This window comes from Neopsephotus bourkii, unplaced genomic scaffold (genome assembly GCF_033783945.1).
Source record: "Neopsephotus bourkii isolate Nb327-2 ecotype Australia unplaced genomic scaffold, CSIRO-AGI_Nbou_v1 NB_1749, whole genome shotgun sequence".
Lineage (NCBI taxonomy): Eukaryota > Metazoa > Chordata > Aves > Psittaciformes > Psittacidae > Neopsephotus > Neopsephotus bourkii.
In genome coordinates, this window is record NW_026902223.1 from 4,297,989 (window position 1) to 4,315,882 (window position 17,894).

The 17,894-nt window shown below is 43.3% G+C and overlaps 1 protein-coding gene across 6 annotated transcripts in view; it reads right to left on the bottom strand.

Annotated features, from left to right (window-relative positions):
* RAB11FIP4 (RAB11 family interacting protein 4) overlaps nucleotides 1-17,894 on the bottom strand; it is a 109,380-nt gene that overhangs the window by 1,837 nt on the left and 89,649 nt on the right. For 4 of the 6 annotated variants that reach the window (XM_061377321.1, XM_061377326.1, XM_061377323.1 and 1 more), the window contains 11 exons: nucleotides 11,710-11,933; nucleotides 8,345-8,536; nucleotides 6,913-7,047; nucleotides 5,398-5,433; nucleotides 4,432-4,531; nucleotides 3,907-4,010; nucleotides 3,203-3,343; nucleotides 2,666-2,747; nucleotides 2,265-2,402; nucleotides 1,603-1,761; nucleotides 1,110-1,253 (listed from right to left, as the gene is read on the bottom strand). In XM_061377321.1, the coding sequence (XP_061233305.1) occupies nucleotides 1,110-1,253; nucleotides 1,603-1,761; nucleotides 2,265-2,402; nucleotides 2,666-2,747; nucleotides 3,203-3,343; nucleotides 3,907-4,010; nucleotides 4,432-4,531; nucleotides 5,398-5,433; nucleotides 6,913-7,047; nucleotides 8,345-8,536; nucleotides 11,710-11,933 (1,455 nt within the window). Of the gene's footprint in view, nucleotides 1-1,109; nucleotides 1,254-1,602; nucleotides 1,762-2,264; nucleotides 2,403-2,665; nucleotides 2,748-3,202; nucleotides 3,344-3,906; nucleotides 4,011-4,431; nucleotides 4,532-5,397; nucleotides 5,434-6,912; nucleotides 7,048-8,344; nucleotides 8,537-11,709; nucleotides 11,934-17,894 lie in introns of those variants that run through there. The other 2 variants (XM_061377327.1, XM_061377322.1) reach the window with 2 other exon arrangements.

A 17,894-nucleotide genomic window follows, 5' to 3' on the forward strand; every position in this document is an offset into this window, starting at 1 on the left:
AAACTCTTCAAAGATGAAGATTGGTGGCTTTTTATACTCTGTGTGTTTAATGCCAAACTGACAAAGCTGTCCAGGAGCATTAGAGCCCTAGATCCACCCTAATGTGATTTGTGCATCCATTTTCATTAGTCCCACCCTGACTCTGCAGTTTCTTAACTTCATTTGATTATACAGGAAAAAAAAAAGGCACAATGAGTAAAGTTTATGTAAGATTTAGGAAGCCTGGGCCATAGCTTGCACTTTCCTCCTTTAGAGGCATAGTGCTGGGTATTCTTTGCATGAGCCAGAGGCATGAGGTAAACAATGAGAAATAATTAGGTAAAAGCAAACTGGACTTCTGCTATTGTCAAGAAAAAATATATTAGAGTTCAACAATTAAACAGCCTTCACAGAGCTCTGATTCAGCAAGAAACTCAAGTATATTCTTCACCTCAAGGCACTGCCCAGGAGCTAAGGCTAACAGGGTCATTCAAATACAGATTAGGTAAAAAAGTCTGTCACACGACACCTCTTGAAAAAGAAATGGGAAGTTCTGTCCAGAACAAATGAAGCATAAAAAGCAAACAATTCCTTTTCATCAACTTCATCACTAACCTGTCTTTTTCCCCTGGGAGCTCTTACATACTCACTGGCCTGATCTCACGATCTGTCCTTGCACGCTACCTACCTTCTTCAAGAATTCAGCTCTGCTACAGGAAATATATACCTCAAACACAGATCTAAGTGAGAGCTTGTTATTGAACTGACAACTGAATCTAGAAGAGAAAGTAAGCATTTATGTAACTATTGTAATTTGTGTGAATTTAATGTCATAGTATCACAATAGCCTGTAAGGTAGCAGATGTTAAAATTGTTAAAATCCATTGTAAAACTTTACTGAGATTCTAGTAATTCCAAAATTGTGAGAGACAAATGGAAGAATTATATTAAAAGGAGCACCCAAAGCCTCTGTTAGATTGAAGGCAATCTTCTAACACTCCTGAACTCCTAGCAAAGCAGATTTTTTCTGCTGTTCATTTGTCAGCTTCAAGTAGTTTAACCTTGACGGCTAATTACATTGAAACCAGCATATTTTTGGATGTAGTACTTGATTAAAAAAATCACATTACCTCATCTCTTGATGCAGAATCAATTTCAGCAGCCAGTGACTGGGCTTTTGTTTGTGTTGCAAAGAGATTTTTAGCTTCATAAAGACTAAGACTTAGGATCTGTCCATTGAGATCATCATTTTGGTCACGAAGTTTCTGATTCTCCTATTTAAGGATAAAAAGACACTGATTTGAGTTCTTCCCATAAGGCTTCATTGAACAATAAATCTTTTGAATCACAGGTAGCTTGGATGACACACGGTAAAGCTGCAAGCTAGCAGCAACACTCTTGTCACCAGACAAGGCTATCCTGACTGCATCACAGGCATTTCCTTTGTGCACAATTTACACTGAATGTGTAAAGTCGTCCTAGACAGATACAACATGGTTCTTGTGCTTGTGTGAGAAAGGGGACACAAAATCTAAAGGCAGTATGCTATGAGTGGCAGCTATAGGCATTTTTCAAAGCAGTCCTGTGTATTTCACATGGACCAAGAGGCCCATCCCTGCTCACCTGCTTCAGCCTTTTTATTTCATGCTCCATTTCCACCTCTCTGGTTTTGGCATTAAATTCACTCACACTGGATGAAGAGCTTCTCCCACGTCCAGGACGCTCACATTCCAGCTTGTACAGCTGCAAGTGCTCCAGTTCCTTCCGCAGGTCTTCAATGAGCTGTGGGCATGCAAGCAGACCATGTCTCTCCAGTCCCTCCACAACCAGCCCTCCCCGTAAGCATCCAGCTCTGTGCTGCACCTCTGTACTCCAACACCAGCAGTCTGTGAACCTGGCTGAGGTCAGACAGCCCTACAATAGAGCCACTTGCTCTTCTATCAAGAACAAGGTCACTTAAACCTCTTCAGAGCTAGAAGTGTCTCTGATCTCTAAGCTTCATGTCTGAGAGGCATAATTCCCCTTGCAAACATAATGAAGGAAATCTTAGGGCACACATTCAAGGCTTCAAGTTCTCAAAAAGTTGGCAATCCCTGACTCAAAGTGGTTACAGTTATTCTTGCAGCATTCATCACCTTATGGATACCCCTCCCACAGAAACACAGTAATAAATTCACTGGATGCTGCACTTTCACTGTTCATTCTGTCTGTTAATTCTTTGCTGAGATGGGCTTCTATGCAGATGAGATGTGGTTGCCTGGTCTTACATCCCTCTTCACACCTACCTCCTGTGTGGCTTCCCTCTCCTTGTTAAACTCCAGCCTGTTCTGCCGCAGCTTGTCCATCATTCTCTTGTACAAATCCATCTCGTCCTTCAGTCGCAGACTAGTGTCTTCCAACCTATCTGACATGCGCTGCCTTTCCTAGAACAAATGGGCAACTTCACAGCTAGTTTGCAAGTGCACGAACCATCTTCAGTTTTACCACACAACTCTAGACACAGCTGGCCATAAGCTGGCATGTGTCTCAGGGCATTCCTGACACTAAAGGTGACCAATGTTCCAATTCCATTAACAGCCTTTTTTAGGGAAGGCAAACTAAAGAAGCTGGGCCAACCACAATACAAAATTTGCTCTTACACAAATCAAGCTGCTGTTAAATTGCTCAAGCACGTGGGTTTTGTTACCTCATCTAATCTCTCCGTTTGTGATTTCAGTCGTGTGACAGTGCATTTCAGCTCACTATTTTCTTCTTCCAGTTGTTGAACCCTGTGTCAATAACAAAAATCTTACAGCAAGTACCTCAAGAATGCAGACATGCACAATAGCATGTTCTAAAAAGCCATTTGACAGAAAGACCAAGCAATATTTCTAATATTACAATTTTTTAGCAAGAGCTATTGAGCACCATTTGTTTGGTTTGGGGGCCAAAATGCTACACTGCCCCTCAGATCCTTATGCTCCTAACAACAAGCATCAAAAAAGAATTAAGTAGAAAGAAACAAATGTAGACACAACTGTATGCTACAGCTGGTCACAACTCCCTCATTGAACCCATGCCAAATATCCAGCTAAGCTGCCTACATCAGCCACGTGGATTAAAGCATTAATGTAAAGCATCCTCTGCACTGTCTGGTTGTGAACAGCCTACGTTTACAAGCGAAGTAAGAAATGGATAAAAAGAACCTGTCCTGTGTTCTGGGTGGCACTAGGATGTTTGTTACCTTGTATTCAGCAGTTCAATTTCAGTGCCTTTCTCTTTCTCGTACTTGATATATGCCTCTCTATGTCTCTTTATCTCTTCTTCCAGGGTCTGTTCTGCTGATGTTTCTTGGTCTTTCAATAGTTCTTCTAGCTCATGAACTCTAAGGAAACCAGAGTGCATTTCAGTAACAGCTTCAACAAGTACTTTAAAAAACCCAACAGTGTGCAACTTCATTGCCTCTCATTTTCCTTCCAATTCCTTTATTTAATTTTACTTTGGGCACTGGAAGCTGCTCTAAGGTTTCCCTGAAGCCTTCTCTTCTCCCACCTAACAAGCCCAACTCTTTCAGCCTGGCTTCATAGGAGAGCTAGTATCAGTTCATCTATTACTCTTTCATTCTTAGTCTTGAGAAGATGGGACTATGACCCAGCCTTCTGCTCTTGCTACATGCAAGAACGAACAATGGTAACCTCTGTCACAACAAAGGACCTTGCTCTATACAAGACAGTAACATCTGTGTACTAAGAAACTCGCTTGGAAGGCCTCTGCTTGCTGAAAATTCAGCAAGGGAGTCCTATTCCAGTTGGGCTTCTCAGTTGAAGCCTTATCTGTTAGCATTAAGGCAGATGACTTGGCCATATTTTACAGGTAGAGATTTTCCTTCCCTACAACTCTATTCCAGCTTTGCTCTGACATAAGAAAACTGGCTCTGTGCTTCATTACCTGTGAACTAGCTGGGTGTTTTCCTGTTTCAGTTTGCTCTTCAGGTCACCATTTGTCAGGCTGTCATTCTCTAGTTCTGTCACCTTTTTTTCTAGGTACGTTACCTGGAAGGGGAAGTGGAAAAGAAGTGAGAGTTTGAATCTCTGTTCGTACATCCCTTCACTGTTCCTAAGTGGCGTTTAGCTATGCTACCTTTTTAAAGGGAGCATACTTGCCTGCAAAGCCAGCAGCAAAATTAAGCTCTGAAATTCTGAGGTTTCCAGACTCTGCATCTTCCTTGAAGGTGATCAGTGCAAACACACAGTAAAGAAGTACTAACACAATGCCTAGATCTGTACTCATACAGTTCTTGCATTTTTGTGAAGCAAAATCATAGTATTAATGGAATAGAAAGGACATTTTGAATAAGCTACTTCCGATTACTGGTAACTGTGAGCAAGAGAACTCGAGAACTTTGCCAGTTTGATGCATGCCTCCAGCAGGATTTTGTTGGGCACATTAACTGCAATGTACTCTGCTTCTCACCTTTTCAGTGATATCATTATCACAGGAGTCTATACTGTCTCTGAACAGGTCTTCTGTGCTGCCATTACTGCTGCTGAAGTTACTGTGGTGGAAGAGCTGTCTGAAAGACCAGAAAGATAATTATTTTGCTTGGTAAGGATGGAGGAGAGACTCTGGGTACTGCCCTATAGCCTGGCTTTGCACTCTGAACATCTGATGCTAAAATCAGTGCAATCATTTCAATGACAATTCCAACTGTTTAAGCACAAGTCCTGCAAGAGACTGGCAGCTAAATGAAGTCACAGTGAGCACAATCAATGGCACGGGTTCTTGGGTGAGAGTTCTTCGTTGCTTTTGATAGCATCTACCACCATTATTAGCATAGGCTAAAGATTGCCTTATTCACATTGTGTATTGAGTTGCATTTGCCTTATTAGAAATTAAGGCTAAGGTCACCATCGTGCACTGGTTGGTACAGTTAATCTAGAACATTTCATACTGTAAGAACTTCCATAAGAAGCAGAAGAAGAGAATCTCAAGCAGTTCCCACTACAGAATAGATAGCCCTCCCCAGCCCAGGGCTGGTTCATTCAACCAAAGGAAGATCACAGTTCTGTGTAACCTTTTTAAAGGGATGTTCTTGCTTTCCTTTGCATTTCAGCAACAACCCCAAATCCTCATTGCATAAGGGTGAAAGCAGCAACAGCTGCAATGCTGCAACAGCAGTATAAAGGAAAACAGTTGGCAGACAAGGAAGCAACTATGTTCTTAACAGAGCTCTTTCCAGTTCATGGGGCTGCTCCAAGACTAGCAGTGGCTTCTAGATTCTGTAACATCCCTATCCAAACACAGGCCCCTTCCCCTGAAAACTTGTCTTGGCACATTTCTGTTTTCCTAAACTTATTCCTTCTCTCTCCTCCCACCCCCACATATGGAATTGCCACAGCTGATTCTACATGTATTCATGAGAAAGTTGAAGACTCTTACCTTCCAAAAGCTGTGCTTGATATTTTCCTGTTAGGGCTACATGGATACAGAAGGAATGATACAGGTATTAAACATTTATTTGACCAGTGTTGAATTCAATCTTAACTTAAACTCCAGGTGAATTGCACAATGAAACATAATATTGACTTTTTTAGTGAAGTGAAACAAAAAAGAATCTGAACAATATTCTTGGGCAACTTCATCAAAAGCTGCAGTCACCAACAATGTGAGGATCAATGGAGCCATGAATTACTGTGGTTATTAATAAGTCAATTTGTAAATATTGTTATATTTAGTAGATATTTGTCAGTGTAAATCAGAAACTAACATTAGGAACATCACAAAAGGACACTGAGTTAGTGATGGACATTATTCTGGATCCTCAGTTTTTAGACTATTTTATAAACAGTTAGTTTATCCTTCCCCATGATACTTTCCAGCTCAGCACAGGAACCGAGTTATTTTCCATTTTTACAGTTCTATTTTCCAGTCAGAGACTAGTATTATATAAATGAAGGACTAGACTCCAGACAACAGCACCAGAACCAAATCCAAATACCCAGCTGCATCGCTTGGTAAGGGGACGTTGTACCTCCATGTGCAGAGACACACAGCTCTCTATCACAGTATCACTCTCTTTCATCCAGGTATGTACAGCCTCACTCACACCATTACCAAAGCCCATGCCACTCATGGGCTGGGTGTTCGCAAACTCCTCGCCAGGACAGGAACATTGTTCCTATCAAGTACTATGCTGCTGTGTCAGCCAAGAGAAGCAGCAGTAACACTCTGCCAAGAGTTATGGGGAGAGGCAGGATTTACATTCAGCGTCTAGGGGGAGCTAGAAGCCCATCAAATTATTTCCTTCAAAACCCCCTAAGATGACTGTTGGAAGCACTGTATTCTTTCCAAGTGTTCAGTATAGTTTAGAAGTGAATGGAGTGGCAGAGATAGAATTGCAAGGAGAAAGCTGAAATTGCAAAGAACCCCACAAATAACTTCTGCCACAGGATTAATAATTTCTCTAAGTTCCCTAGAGGAGAAAGGAAAAAAAAAAATCCCACAGGAAAGAAGTACCTCTGCTGACCAATAGCTTTAGGAGAGGTGTAGGTAAAGTTTTACACATTAGATAAGCATCTGTCAGATCATTCCTCCCCAAATGGGGAAAACAGGAGCTCCTGTAGATGTGCACTAGGCAGCACAGCAGACTCCATTTCATGGGAAAGAATCCTGGAAATACCACTCTCCTCTGCAATCAAAGAGCTCATTGGCTACAATATTTGAATTTCCTGATGCTGTCTGCACCTTAAGTCAGAAAATCACTTACTAGCTAATGAAAAACAGCATTTTCCTTCAGGCTAGGTGTCAAGGTCTGAATCTCTTAGCTGATTTGTAAAAGCAAAGGATGTGTAAGACAGAATTGGCTACAGGCATGGAGAGGGCCCTTTCTTCCTCTCCTCCTGCTAGTCCTGTTTGAAGGCGGCATTGCTAAATGCAGTGCAATAGGCTGCTTACCTGTTTGCTTTCAAGTTTTTCAGCCTGGCTTCCAAATCGTTGAGTAGATTTATCTTTTTGCAGCACTGTGAGCAGTAAACATCCAGTAACTCGCTGTTATAAACATGCCTCATTTTTCGGGGTGTTTGGCCAGCACTGTTTGCAGGAAAGGAGAGATGTTACTAGCTATAGTAACCAACTCACAACAGGTTTTCTTCTTGACTGTGTCTGTATGCCAGAATCACAGGCAAGGGGCTTCAGATATCACCTCTAACCACAGCTCATCTAACTTAGAGCTGACGATGGAGAATTATGGTCTTATGGCAAATCTACCTCTCTGGTACAAAAGACATGTTCTGGGTGTCACTGCAAAGAATCAGTTTGGGTGACTGAAAGAGCAGCAAAAGATAAAGAGAATCCATGTAATGCATGTAGCAAAAGCAGCTACATTAGTATGCTCCACCTTAGCAGTGTCCCTCTTGCCCATCTTCTCACTATAACCTGGCATGCAACCTGAAGAGTCTGTTCTCCAAGAGAAAGACAGGAAGATGAAAAACAGAGTGGTCTGGCAAGAATTCATCACACAAACCCCCTCAGATGGTAGGACGGAAGGAACCCTGGAGTGAGGAGAGAGGGAGAAGTGGACATAGGTCTAAAGAGGAAATAAGAGTAGCTTTTGGCATGATAAAGAGAAAATTAACTCAAATGAGAGTAATCATGGCATGAATTGCGCAGAGCCCCAGGAATGAGAATGGAACCTGATAAACCTCAGGAAATAGGGGATGAAAGACACAAGCCATCATCATGAAGAGGCAGCAGAGAAAGGTGCTGGCTCTGCATGCATGACAGAGGTGGCAAGGTTGGATTGCAGGAGTGCTTGAAACACAGGGTAGCTCATGGGGGCTGCATGCAGAACAGAGGGATGCAGTGAGATTGTCCTGTGTTAGCAATGAAGCTCAAGACCTTCATGTGCTATTAATCCAAGCAGATAGATCCTAGAGCATCTCCCTGCTTTTTTTCAACTAAACCCCTGTCGATATATAGCACTTGACCTTACAAGTTGGTGGTAAGGATTTGTAGTACCAGAACTCTAAAGAGAAACAGCTCTCTCACAGGTCTTCTTCCACTGTATCAAGGCTGATGCACAGCAACAAGCTGGTTTCCAGCTTGCAGCAGATAACTTCCAATACTAGCTCTTAACTGTGAAATCTACTGTCTGCAATAGAGAGAAATCTCTACATGCAAAACAGCCCAGTTATTTCAACAGAACCCAACAGAGGTTATCAGAAACATATTTACTATAGCTCTTATTAAATACAGGAGGGCAGAAAATGAACTGATAACACTTTGCTTTTCAGGTGAGTCTACGTAACCAGTGTAAACTCTGGTATGCTCACCCATGCCCAGAGAAGAATAAAATGGAAAAATTGTTCGTTAATGAATAAGGAGCAACCTGGAAGATACAGATGAGCCAAGGTCAGAGTAGGCGTTGGTTCTGGTCTCATCATCAGGGCATGGGCTACTGGGAGTAAAATCCACATCATCTCCTTCCCCATAGTCTTCAAACTGTTCTTCATTACTGATCAGAGAGGCAGTGGAATAAGTTGAGAGGTCAGATGCAGCAGAAGGGTTGTGAGGACTTGACCTGAAACAAGAGGTCAAAATGTCTCGAGGGCCAACTTTGATAGCATCTCACCTCACATGGAATCTTCCACCTTTACAGCTTGTCTCCTCATTTGAAGTTGTGACCCACTTTGTGCTAAAAGCCTGAAGTGTTAAATACATCTGATGTGCATTTGATATGGCACCTTGAAAGACAAGAGCATGAGAACCTATGAACAAGCTACCTATGAGAAAGGTTTGGATCAACACAAACCACTTCACTTTACATAGCACACCTCAACAATCTTCAGTTATCATTTCTACGTAGTGGTGAAAACCACTACTCATGGGACTTCTGTTCTGGATGCAGGATCTGTGCAGACAACTCCAAAATGCATGGGATAGTGAGAGGAAGATGTACAAGACAGAGGCTGTCACTCTTTTCCACATTCAGTTTCCCAGTAGTTCCCATAAGCTCTCTTCCACACCACATGAATTCCAGCCACTCTCTTCTGTGTGGTCAGAAACAAACTTAGCTTGCCACATGCCAGAGAGTCACCAGTAGTACCGCTGGCATCTAACTGAGGCTGGGTTCCTGCCATTCCTCCTATCATGACACAACATGTCTGTCAGAAAAGAAATGGGCCACAAAAAAAGGCTGCTTTATGACCAGAGAAGCACCTAAGATAATGCCAAACAGCTAGGGAACTCTGTGACCTCAGAGAGAAAGGGCATAAATAGATCAGCAGAGGCAGGCACCATAGGAAAGCAGCTGTCAGAGTTCTGAGCACATCACATCTAATACAACAGAGCAAGTTTGCTGCAAAGGGTGCATGGCAATTCTCCTGCCCAGAGCCCAGACCACCCTGCATACGGGCAGTGCACCATCTTGCAGAGGCTGATGTTTAACAGGTTTACTCAGCTCCCATCTCTGTAAAGCATTCAGACAAGCCAGTAAATTCACATACAAGTTCTTACCAACAAACTTATCCCTACAGAAAATGCTCATCTTAGGCCCGAAACACACATTTTACTTGATAAGCCCTGGAGTGGCCCAACATATTAGCGTTCCTACTACAGGCAGAATCCAGTGCTGACAAGGCCCTGATTTCATCTGATGACACTTTGTGCAGACTGGGTTAACTCTTTCACTCCCTCTGTTTCAGTGCACAGCACTCGCATCTTCAACTCCACTAGCTGAGCCACGGGGGAGTAGCTCCCAGTTGATGTTCTCCAGGAACTCAGCAATATTGAATCTACCTTAAGCCTCTTAACCATGCCCAGCACTTTCAGAGACATGGAGATTGCTCTTCCTGTAATACTACACTTGCGAGCTGTAAACAAGAGATGCAACAGTGTTCCTCTGGTGGATGGTGAAAGCATTATTTGCATATCCCTTCCCTCCAAAGCAATTAGTAGAAGAGGAAGCCTGCCAACCTTTCAGATGGATGCTCTTTTGTTTCTCCTGTTTTGATGAGATCCATTTATAACCTACAATTCATTTATCCAATTCACATTAACAGAAATTAGGGCAAGTCAAGCCTGGCACACCATTAAAGGATGAAGATCATGAAGATAGAAATACTCAAAATAGATCAAAACTTATCTAACAAGGCTCCTTGGCTGGAAGGCGGATTAGCGTGAAGCTAAACATATCACATTAACATCTATTCATAAAGAGCTGCTGTGCCACAGACATACTGTGTAGTGGTAAGCTTTTGCGTGGCTCTGATCTGCGTAACTGCAGCTGCTGCTTGAATCTCAATGTTGTTACAGCACGTTAGTTTAGGAAAAGAGTTCCTCATAACACTTCCACCAGGCATGGAGGTAAATGAACAGTCCTCAGCTGGGATGATAACATATACTTGTCCATAAAAATCACTCACCAGCATAATAGCCCTGGAACATTACCACTTGCCAACACACTGGAGCCCAGTACTCCATTATCCCTCATGCATTGCCTGGCTAAGTTTCTCTTGTGGCAGCTCTGCAGTCACTGCTGCTGAACCCACCTGGTGATGTTGCTTAGAACTTTTAAATTTGCTGTTATTTGTAAGCATCATCAAACTTTCAACTGCTTGGGTTGAAACAGTCCTCGCTCAGTGTAGATCATGAGCTCACAATCAGCAACAGGCTGCAGACAGGAAACTCCTCAGCTGGGAGGAAAGATTCATTTCAAACACACTATGGGTAAAAGTCAGTCACAACAAGGATGGGTGTTTTGGAGAACTGAGAACCACAAGGCAAGGAGACAAGTTTGATAAAGAGCTGATAAAGTCTCTGGGATTGCTTGGGCAACTGGGAAAAGGAGAGACCTCAAATCCTGATACATTCAGGAGGAAGGTAGGAATGAGGCTGCACAGAGAGCATCCAAGGAGGCCCAGGAGAAAGAACTGCATTAGCAATGAGAGAAGCTTAAGAAGCATAAATCAAGCTGACAAGCCAAAAATAGGGAAGACAGGGCAGAGTCTTACAGAGCAAGCCCAGCTAAGCTCTGTCCTGTGGTTCTGCATTAACTCAGTTCAAAGCTGGAATAAATCAAGTTGGGTCCTTTCCTCCCCCCAAAGTCAGCTTTTACCAATACCCCCAGGTACTACACACCTGGGAAGAGTCAAGTTAGGATTACAGAGACACTCTTGTGTTAACAGCAAACTATGGTTACACACACACATGCTAGGACACCCTTTGTTAAACACAGTTTACTGCTGCACACTAAAAGCTATGGAAAATTAGAAACACATAGAATTAACTTGGTATATGGAGTAGCAAAGTGAATCTGCAGAGCCCACATCTTCAGGTAACTGGATATGCAAAAGACTAAAGCAGAATTCCTCATATTGCACTACTCTGCAGGGAGTGCTGCTTTTAATTCCAGCACGTGAAGGTTATGGGAACACAAAAGAACCTAAGTTTTGGGGGGATGCTAATGGAGTGATCCATTCTGGAGAGACCAAACACTTTCACCTCACCACACAACATGCAAGTCCCATGAGTGGTCACAAAACATGCCAGAAGGACCCACGGCTGAGACTGTCTAAGCCACTTAGAGGACCGGGTCATCCATCTCCCTTACTGTAAAAGGCTATTTAGTTTCTAAATCCTTCAGGCATCCTCAGCCTCCCGCAGTAGGAATTAGTCACATAAAGGCTCCTTCCTCCTTGGTCCTTTTGCACATGCCTCAGAACAGAGCTGCCATGAGGCACAACCATCACTCACTTGTCACCGGGCAGAAAGAGGCTACTGAGCACAGTGTCCTTCTCCTCGCTCCGACACACATCGGAGGCCTCCGAGCTCTGGGCACTCTCAATAGCACTGTCCATGTCAGACTCATGGTGAAGCTCCTGCTGTGCTAGAGTCATCACGTCCTCATCAGGAAAGAGCTCCAACTCGCCGTAGGTGCTTTCGCTGTCCAAGTAGGCACAGTCCTGGATTTCACCACCCTGTCAAGAGAAAGATTGGGAGTCAATTCAGCTCATCCTTCCAGGCAGTTAAGAGGATGTAGGAGAAGCAACAATGTGCTCTCTGGATGCCCCGGTAAGCAGGAGTGATACTGAATAAAAGCCATAAAACAAAAAGGCTGACCTGCTTTATCAAGCTGGTTCCTGCAAGCCCCTAAGGTAGCTTGCACCTTCCAAAAGGCTCAAATACAGTCTCTTAACTCTTCTACAGGTGAGGGGCACACAACACCCAGGTATAAAACGCAGTCAGTTGTGCCCTAATTTACTATCAAAGTGCACTGGGAGTAATAAATATTCTCAAAGTTTTTACTATAAAAAGAGGCATCCTTTGAATAATACATGAAGTCACAGAGTTTGGCCTGTGGTTAATATTATTAAAGAAAAGCATGCCAGACAAGTCTAACAGTTTACTCTGAGGAGTTAAAATATATAACATTAAAAAGAATTAGCAGGTGTTAAAACATTTATGGTAAGTTTTGGTGATAATCAAAGATATAACAGACCAGGGAAAAAAAAAAAAAAACCACAAAAACAAATCAACAAACCAAAGCCATCTGTTCCTGCCTCCTGGAACCTTGTCTTGATAAAGCATCAACTAAAGTAAGGGAGTAATTCTCATTACTGCAATGCTTTGCTCTTGCTGTTCATCCCCTCCCTTCCCTTCTTGCCCCATGAACACTCACAATAGCCAAGATAAGCTGTTTTCTTTGTGCTTGTCCCTGAGGGACAAATAGAAATTCTTAATTAAATAAATAAAGGCTAAGATTTTACCCTGTTCTTTGATAGGGAGCAACACAATACTGCTTAGACAATTCCCATTCAGCATGGCACAACTCATGACTCCAGTGTGAGTCCTGCAAATGCTCTGACCCAGAGCTCCACTCCAAAGCTCACCTGCAAGCTCCACAGGCAGCTTTACCGCTGAACCACTGCCAGCAAGTTAAGACAATCATGCATTTAAAGCTTAACTTATTGGCACAAGTAATGAAGTGTTTCGTTCACAGATACACCTCATATTCAGGTGCAACTGTCATCCTGCCCAACTCCTTCCCCAGGAATCCCAAGGCATTGGCAGCCTGGCACCAGCACTAGCTGCCCTTCTGGCAAGCATGTTCACAAGGTTGCTGCTACATGGCACTGCTTGCAGAAGCACAGCTTCAAGGATACCCCCATAGCCTCTGGACATTCCCACACTAGAGCCAGAGGCTTAAATCCCCTTTTGCAGAATCAGTGATGTTCTGTCCAATGACACCGGCTTTTCTCAGTGCCTTTTTCACCTGAACATGAGAAGAGTCAGCCAGAAGCTGCAGCTTTTGAAGATTTGCAAAAATTGCTAATAGAAGTGCAGGTCTTGCTTTCCATTTCTTTCTGAAATACCAGTTTCCATGAAAACTCCCAGCATATAGAGCTTTAAGAAATTCTGCTCAAATGTAGCTAACTAATGCACACCTAAGCAGGCAAAAGGACAGCTTTACCTGCAGTGTTTGAATCTCTAGGTACATACTCAGAGAAGGTATCTGGATGCTTCTGTAGCTGAGATTTCAACAGGTCTTCCAGACACACAAGTAACATCAGTAAGACACTTCAGCATTACAAAATAATAAGCACATGTGTATGTGTCTTCTCCCACTTTTCCATGCCAGCCTTATTAAGCCTGAAACTTTCCCTAGGTACTGCTCCAAGACATGTCCAAAAGGATTCATTCCTGGTCTATGCTGTGTAGTATTTGTTGAAGCCACCTTCCTCATGCAATCACATTTATAGCCCTGAGCCACAGCATCTTCAGCATGACCACAACCTCTCATCCATGGGGAGCTGGAGACACCAGCCTTGGAGTCTGCCCTGACCCCGCTAAAGCCCCAGGCTCTTCAGCGCATATTCTGACGTGCATCCTCACAAAAAAGCAGGGATAAAGACACTGTTGCTCTGGGATCTACAAATAGGCAGCACAAGCAGTAAGACCTTTATTAGTAGGAGTTGAAAAGTTAAACATTGCTAAGAGCAATTGAGATGTTTCCAAAGCATGGAGGAGTGTTTATTCAGCTAACATTTTCCCCAAGTTTGCTCCTGCATGCTTAGCCCCACAGGCACAGAGCCCGTGCTCCTCTTAAAAAGTTTAATGCAATAAAGCCCTAACTGATGTTATGGAATTGCACCAGCTGGTAAAAGTCTGATCCAGGAGGAAACGAGAGGCATGGAACACACAGTGGATCCCTGAAATAGGAGTTTCAGGGAGTAAAGGAAGAAACACCTCCTGCCCAGCCCTACCCAGCATATCTTTTTTGGAAGTCTTGGAGAAGTCTCTGCTTCAGCAAGTTTTGATAGCAGGAAAATCTCACTGGTATCAAAAAAAGATTAACACAAGAAAGTAAAGGTCAATATGCTCATGAAAAATTCCCTTTTTATTCCCTGTAGATAACACCACACATTTGCTTTTTCTAATAATAGCAGCCTAAATGCTCTTTAAAAATATTCCATTAGCAATTAAATGTGCAGTGTCATCGCTGAAGGCTGAAGGCTCACTCTTCTTTCCTGTCACTTTCTGGCAACGTAACCATCACACATTTACTTGCATTAGAGCACTGATTTACAGCTACAGTACAGACTGCACCTTACCATGCTGGTCAGTACCATGTATTCATTTTCAATGTGTAACTGCTCTGCTCCTGAACTTTCACTTCTAAGCCCCATTGTAAGAAAAAGAAATGAGCTTTTGGAGGCAATGACCCACCATAAGCTTGAACACCTGCTTTACAGCTTCTGAAATGTTTCACTGCAAGACTTGGAACCCTTCCTGCAAGCTGGTCCTCCCTTCTGCTAATCCCACCCTCAAGCTGTGGGGAGCTCACGGCTGATAGGCACAGGAGAATCGAGAACATCGGTCTGCCAAGCTCCTTTGAAGAGCTCCCTCTCCCTCAGCTGCCCTCTGCTGTTTCCTCACAGCAGGAAAAGCAGGGGCCACACAGCACACCCAATCCCAGGCTGCCAGCCCTGATCTTCTAAACGTATCTGGCACATCCTCACAGATATGTGCAAACAAAGTGGACCTTTAGGTAGGTACATCTCAGCTGCATCAGCTGCTTACTGATGCTTTTAAGTGCTCCAGGTTTCCCTGCAACGAGCGCTAATGATCAGTCTCAGCACGATGTACAGAAACCAGGCCCAATGACCACCCTGTGCTGAAGCCTGCATGACTGTTTTCTGTGGGTAGGAACTGCATGCTTAGCTATTAAGTTTTAAGAGCTTAGGGGTGGGGAATCACTACACCCCTAATAATGTAGTGTTTCCAAAGACAGAATATATCTGATGGGCAGCACAGAAACCCTGCAAAGCATGCAACTTGGATAGCACCTCTTCAGCCTTCAGTGCAACTGTCACAATTACACACTTCAAGTTTTCCTTCTGTAGCTTGAATTACCAATTAAAAGAAAACAGACAAAGCACCTTTGACACAACTTAAGGAAGCTACTACAAGAAGTCAGAATTGGGGCATGTAATTAGTAAACACTATTTAGGCATCCACACCTTACTGACTAAAGCAGTAAGATATTTAAAGCTCAGCGACCAGTTTCTTACAGGACCATACTTTCAGTGGTGCCATGCAGCACAGGGTGCTTACAGACCACCCCTAAGGAAATTAAAACTCTTAATAAATAAAGAAAAATGAAAGTCTGATTGCACAGCCTAACATCTCAAATTATTCCTTCACAGTCCAGGTATCTTAAAGTACTTCATGTACCAAATTTGAGGTTGGCAAGAACAAATGTTATTCAGGCAGCCTTTAAGGAGCCAACTTGATTTTGAATAGTACGTTAAAGATTAGGAGACACTTCTATCCTGAGTCATTTGTTTCCAATATACATGCTATCAGTTGAAACCTCTAAGAGAATGAAGTTCTGACGACATGAATATGAATCACTGTTCTCATTCGGAAGGCAGTTCCCATCTTTGTTGGCTGACTTAAAAGAGATGAAGTTGCTGCTTATGATCTTGGAAGATTCACATTAAAAAAAACAAAACAAAACAACAAAACCAATGAATGATAAAACAGCACCACCACAACATAGCTGCGAGTAGCTTTAAAGCAGTAAGCACTTTGCACTTTATCTAATCGGATGCTCAAGATAACTCCAAGTGCTTCACAGGCAGTCAGCCAGACACTTGTATAGCAACTGTTGAATATTCAGCAACAGTTTGTTCTATAGAAGCACCTGCTGCCCAAAGATCCAAGGCCATTTCACACAAACTAATGAATTCCCTTCCTCAAAAGAGACAATTGTGTGGCTGCATTGAAGCCAAGATGAGTAAGCAGAGCCTGCCTTTGCCCAGCCACCCTAAACAGAAGCAGGAGCCAGAAGACAGCGATTCCCATGGATTTCTTCTGATCCTTATGGAGCAAGAAAGCAGAGTCAGCATTAGGTGGGTATGGGAATACAGCTCTGCCTTGCCCTGCAGTGACCTGGCTGGGCTTTCCCAGGTTGCAAGCAATCACTAAAATATCCACACATAAAGCAGCTGAAAGCTAGCAACTTGGTAGACAGGCTACATGACATGCCTACATCAGTACATTCGTGCTTAAGAGCAAGCACAGTTAAAATTTGCTTCCATCACAGCCAAATCATTAGCACCTCTGACATTTAGACAAACTCCCAGTATTCCAGAAGAGAAAGGGAATTAAAAACAGGATCCAAGTCTCCCGCCACCCAGCAATTTGATTAGTAAGAGCTGGAAGAATCACACATGACCAGAAACAAGAAATGCCACATGCACATCAGCCATGGCACTTCCCTCATCAGGATCATGCCCCTAACCTGCACTCATCCAACAAGCTCAATCTGCTAGCTGTGGGACAGATGTAGTTCTGTCTGGGCACCTTCCCCATCAAGTCTCATCCCAGCAAAACTGCAGTAAACGTCACCTCACCACAACTGGAAGGGAAGGGGTGCCATATGGAGGCATGCCAGGCTTGGCAGGCTCAAATGAAATGTTACTTTTGCACATCCATCACAGAGAAAACCCAGGCACTCTCATCTCTACTTATGCAGCCACTGCATTGGAAGGCAAGTATTCTTGTAATTACTGGGTAATAAAGAAGGGTGTGAAGTGTTTTTCACCAATGTGTTTTAGAAACATGCCACTCCTCTACAAAGATTGCGTATTTACACCAAGTAGGCGATGGTTAAAGCACATTCTCCCCCACCATGTTTCCATTCCTTTTCAGTTGTCAGGCAAAGGTGGGGAGATGCTGATCTACCCTTTGATCTGACTGAGAATGGGAGAAACTCTGTAAGAGGAAAATACAAAAGCATCAAGTGAGACCACACCTCTGCATCTGTATTCGTAAGGAAGCTGAGCAAGCTCTACTTAGCTCAAGGCAGAGCAGGGGCTGCTGCACGCAGCAATGCAGCTGGCAGGTAGGTTGATGGGGGTGGGAGGAAGTCATAGAAACTGCTTCCACCTCCTGCTGCAGCATGCAAGACCAAGTCTCCCCGCATAGCTGGGAATTTAATGTCTCGCCAAGTTCGAGATGAATGTGCAGAGCATGGCTATTTTACTAAGCTGTCCAAATAAGAAGCTGGTTTAGGGCCATAAGTTAGTTTGTTCAATGCAATAGCTTCTTCTGACTGTTTAATTACTCAAATCTCGTATCTGAAGCCCAGTTTTTGCCAATGCTTCACACACTGCTGCTGTGGGTATTGGAAGGGACTTCTAGGGGCAAGTTTAATCCCAAGATCCATATCTATAGTCAAGTGCTAGACAGCATCCTGGAAAACTGGTGAGGAGTCCCCAGACAGAGGGTGAGCTATGCCTGTGCTGAAGTGCCCTGCCAGTCACGTTTCCTTCCCTCAAGGCAACATTCGTATCTGATACAATTGTGCAATTCAAGGACAACAGGTCTTGACTGAAAGACCAAGCTTCAGCTTCTGGGCTGTTCACACTGAA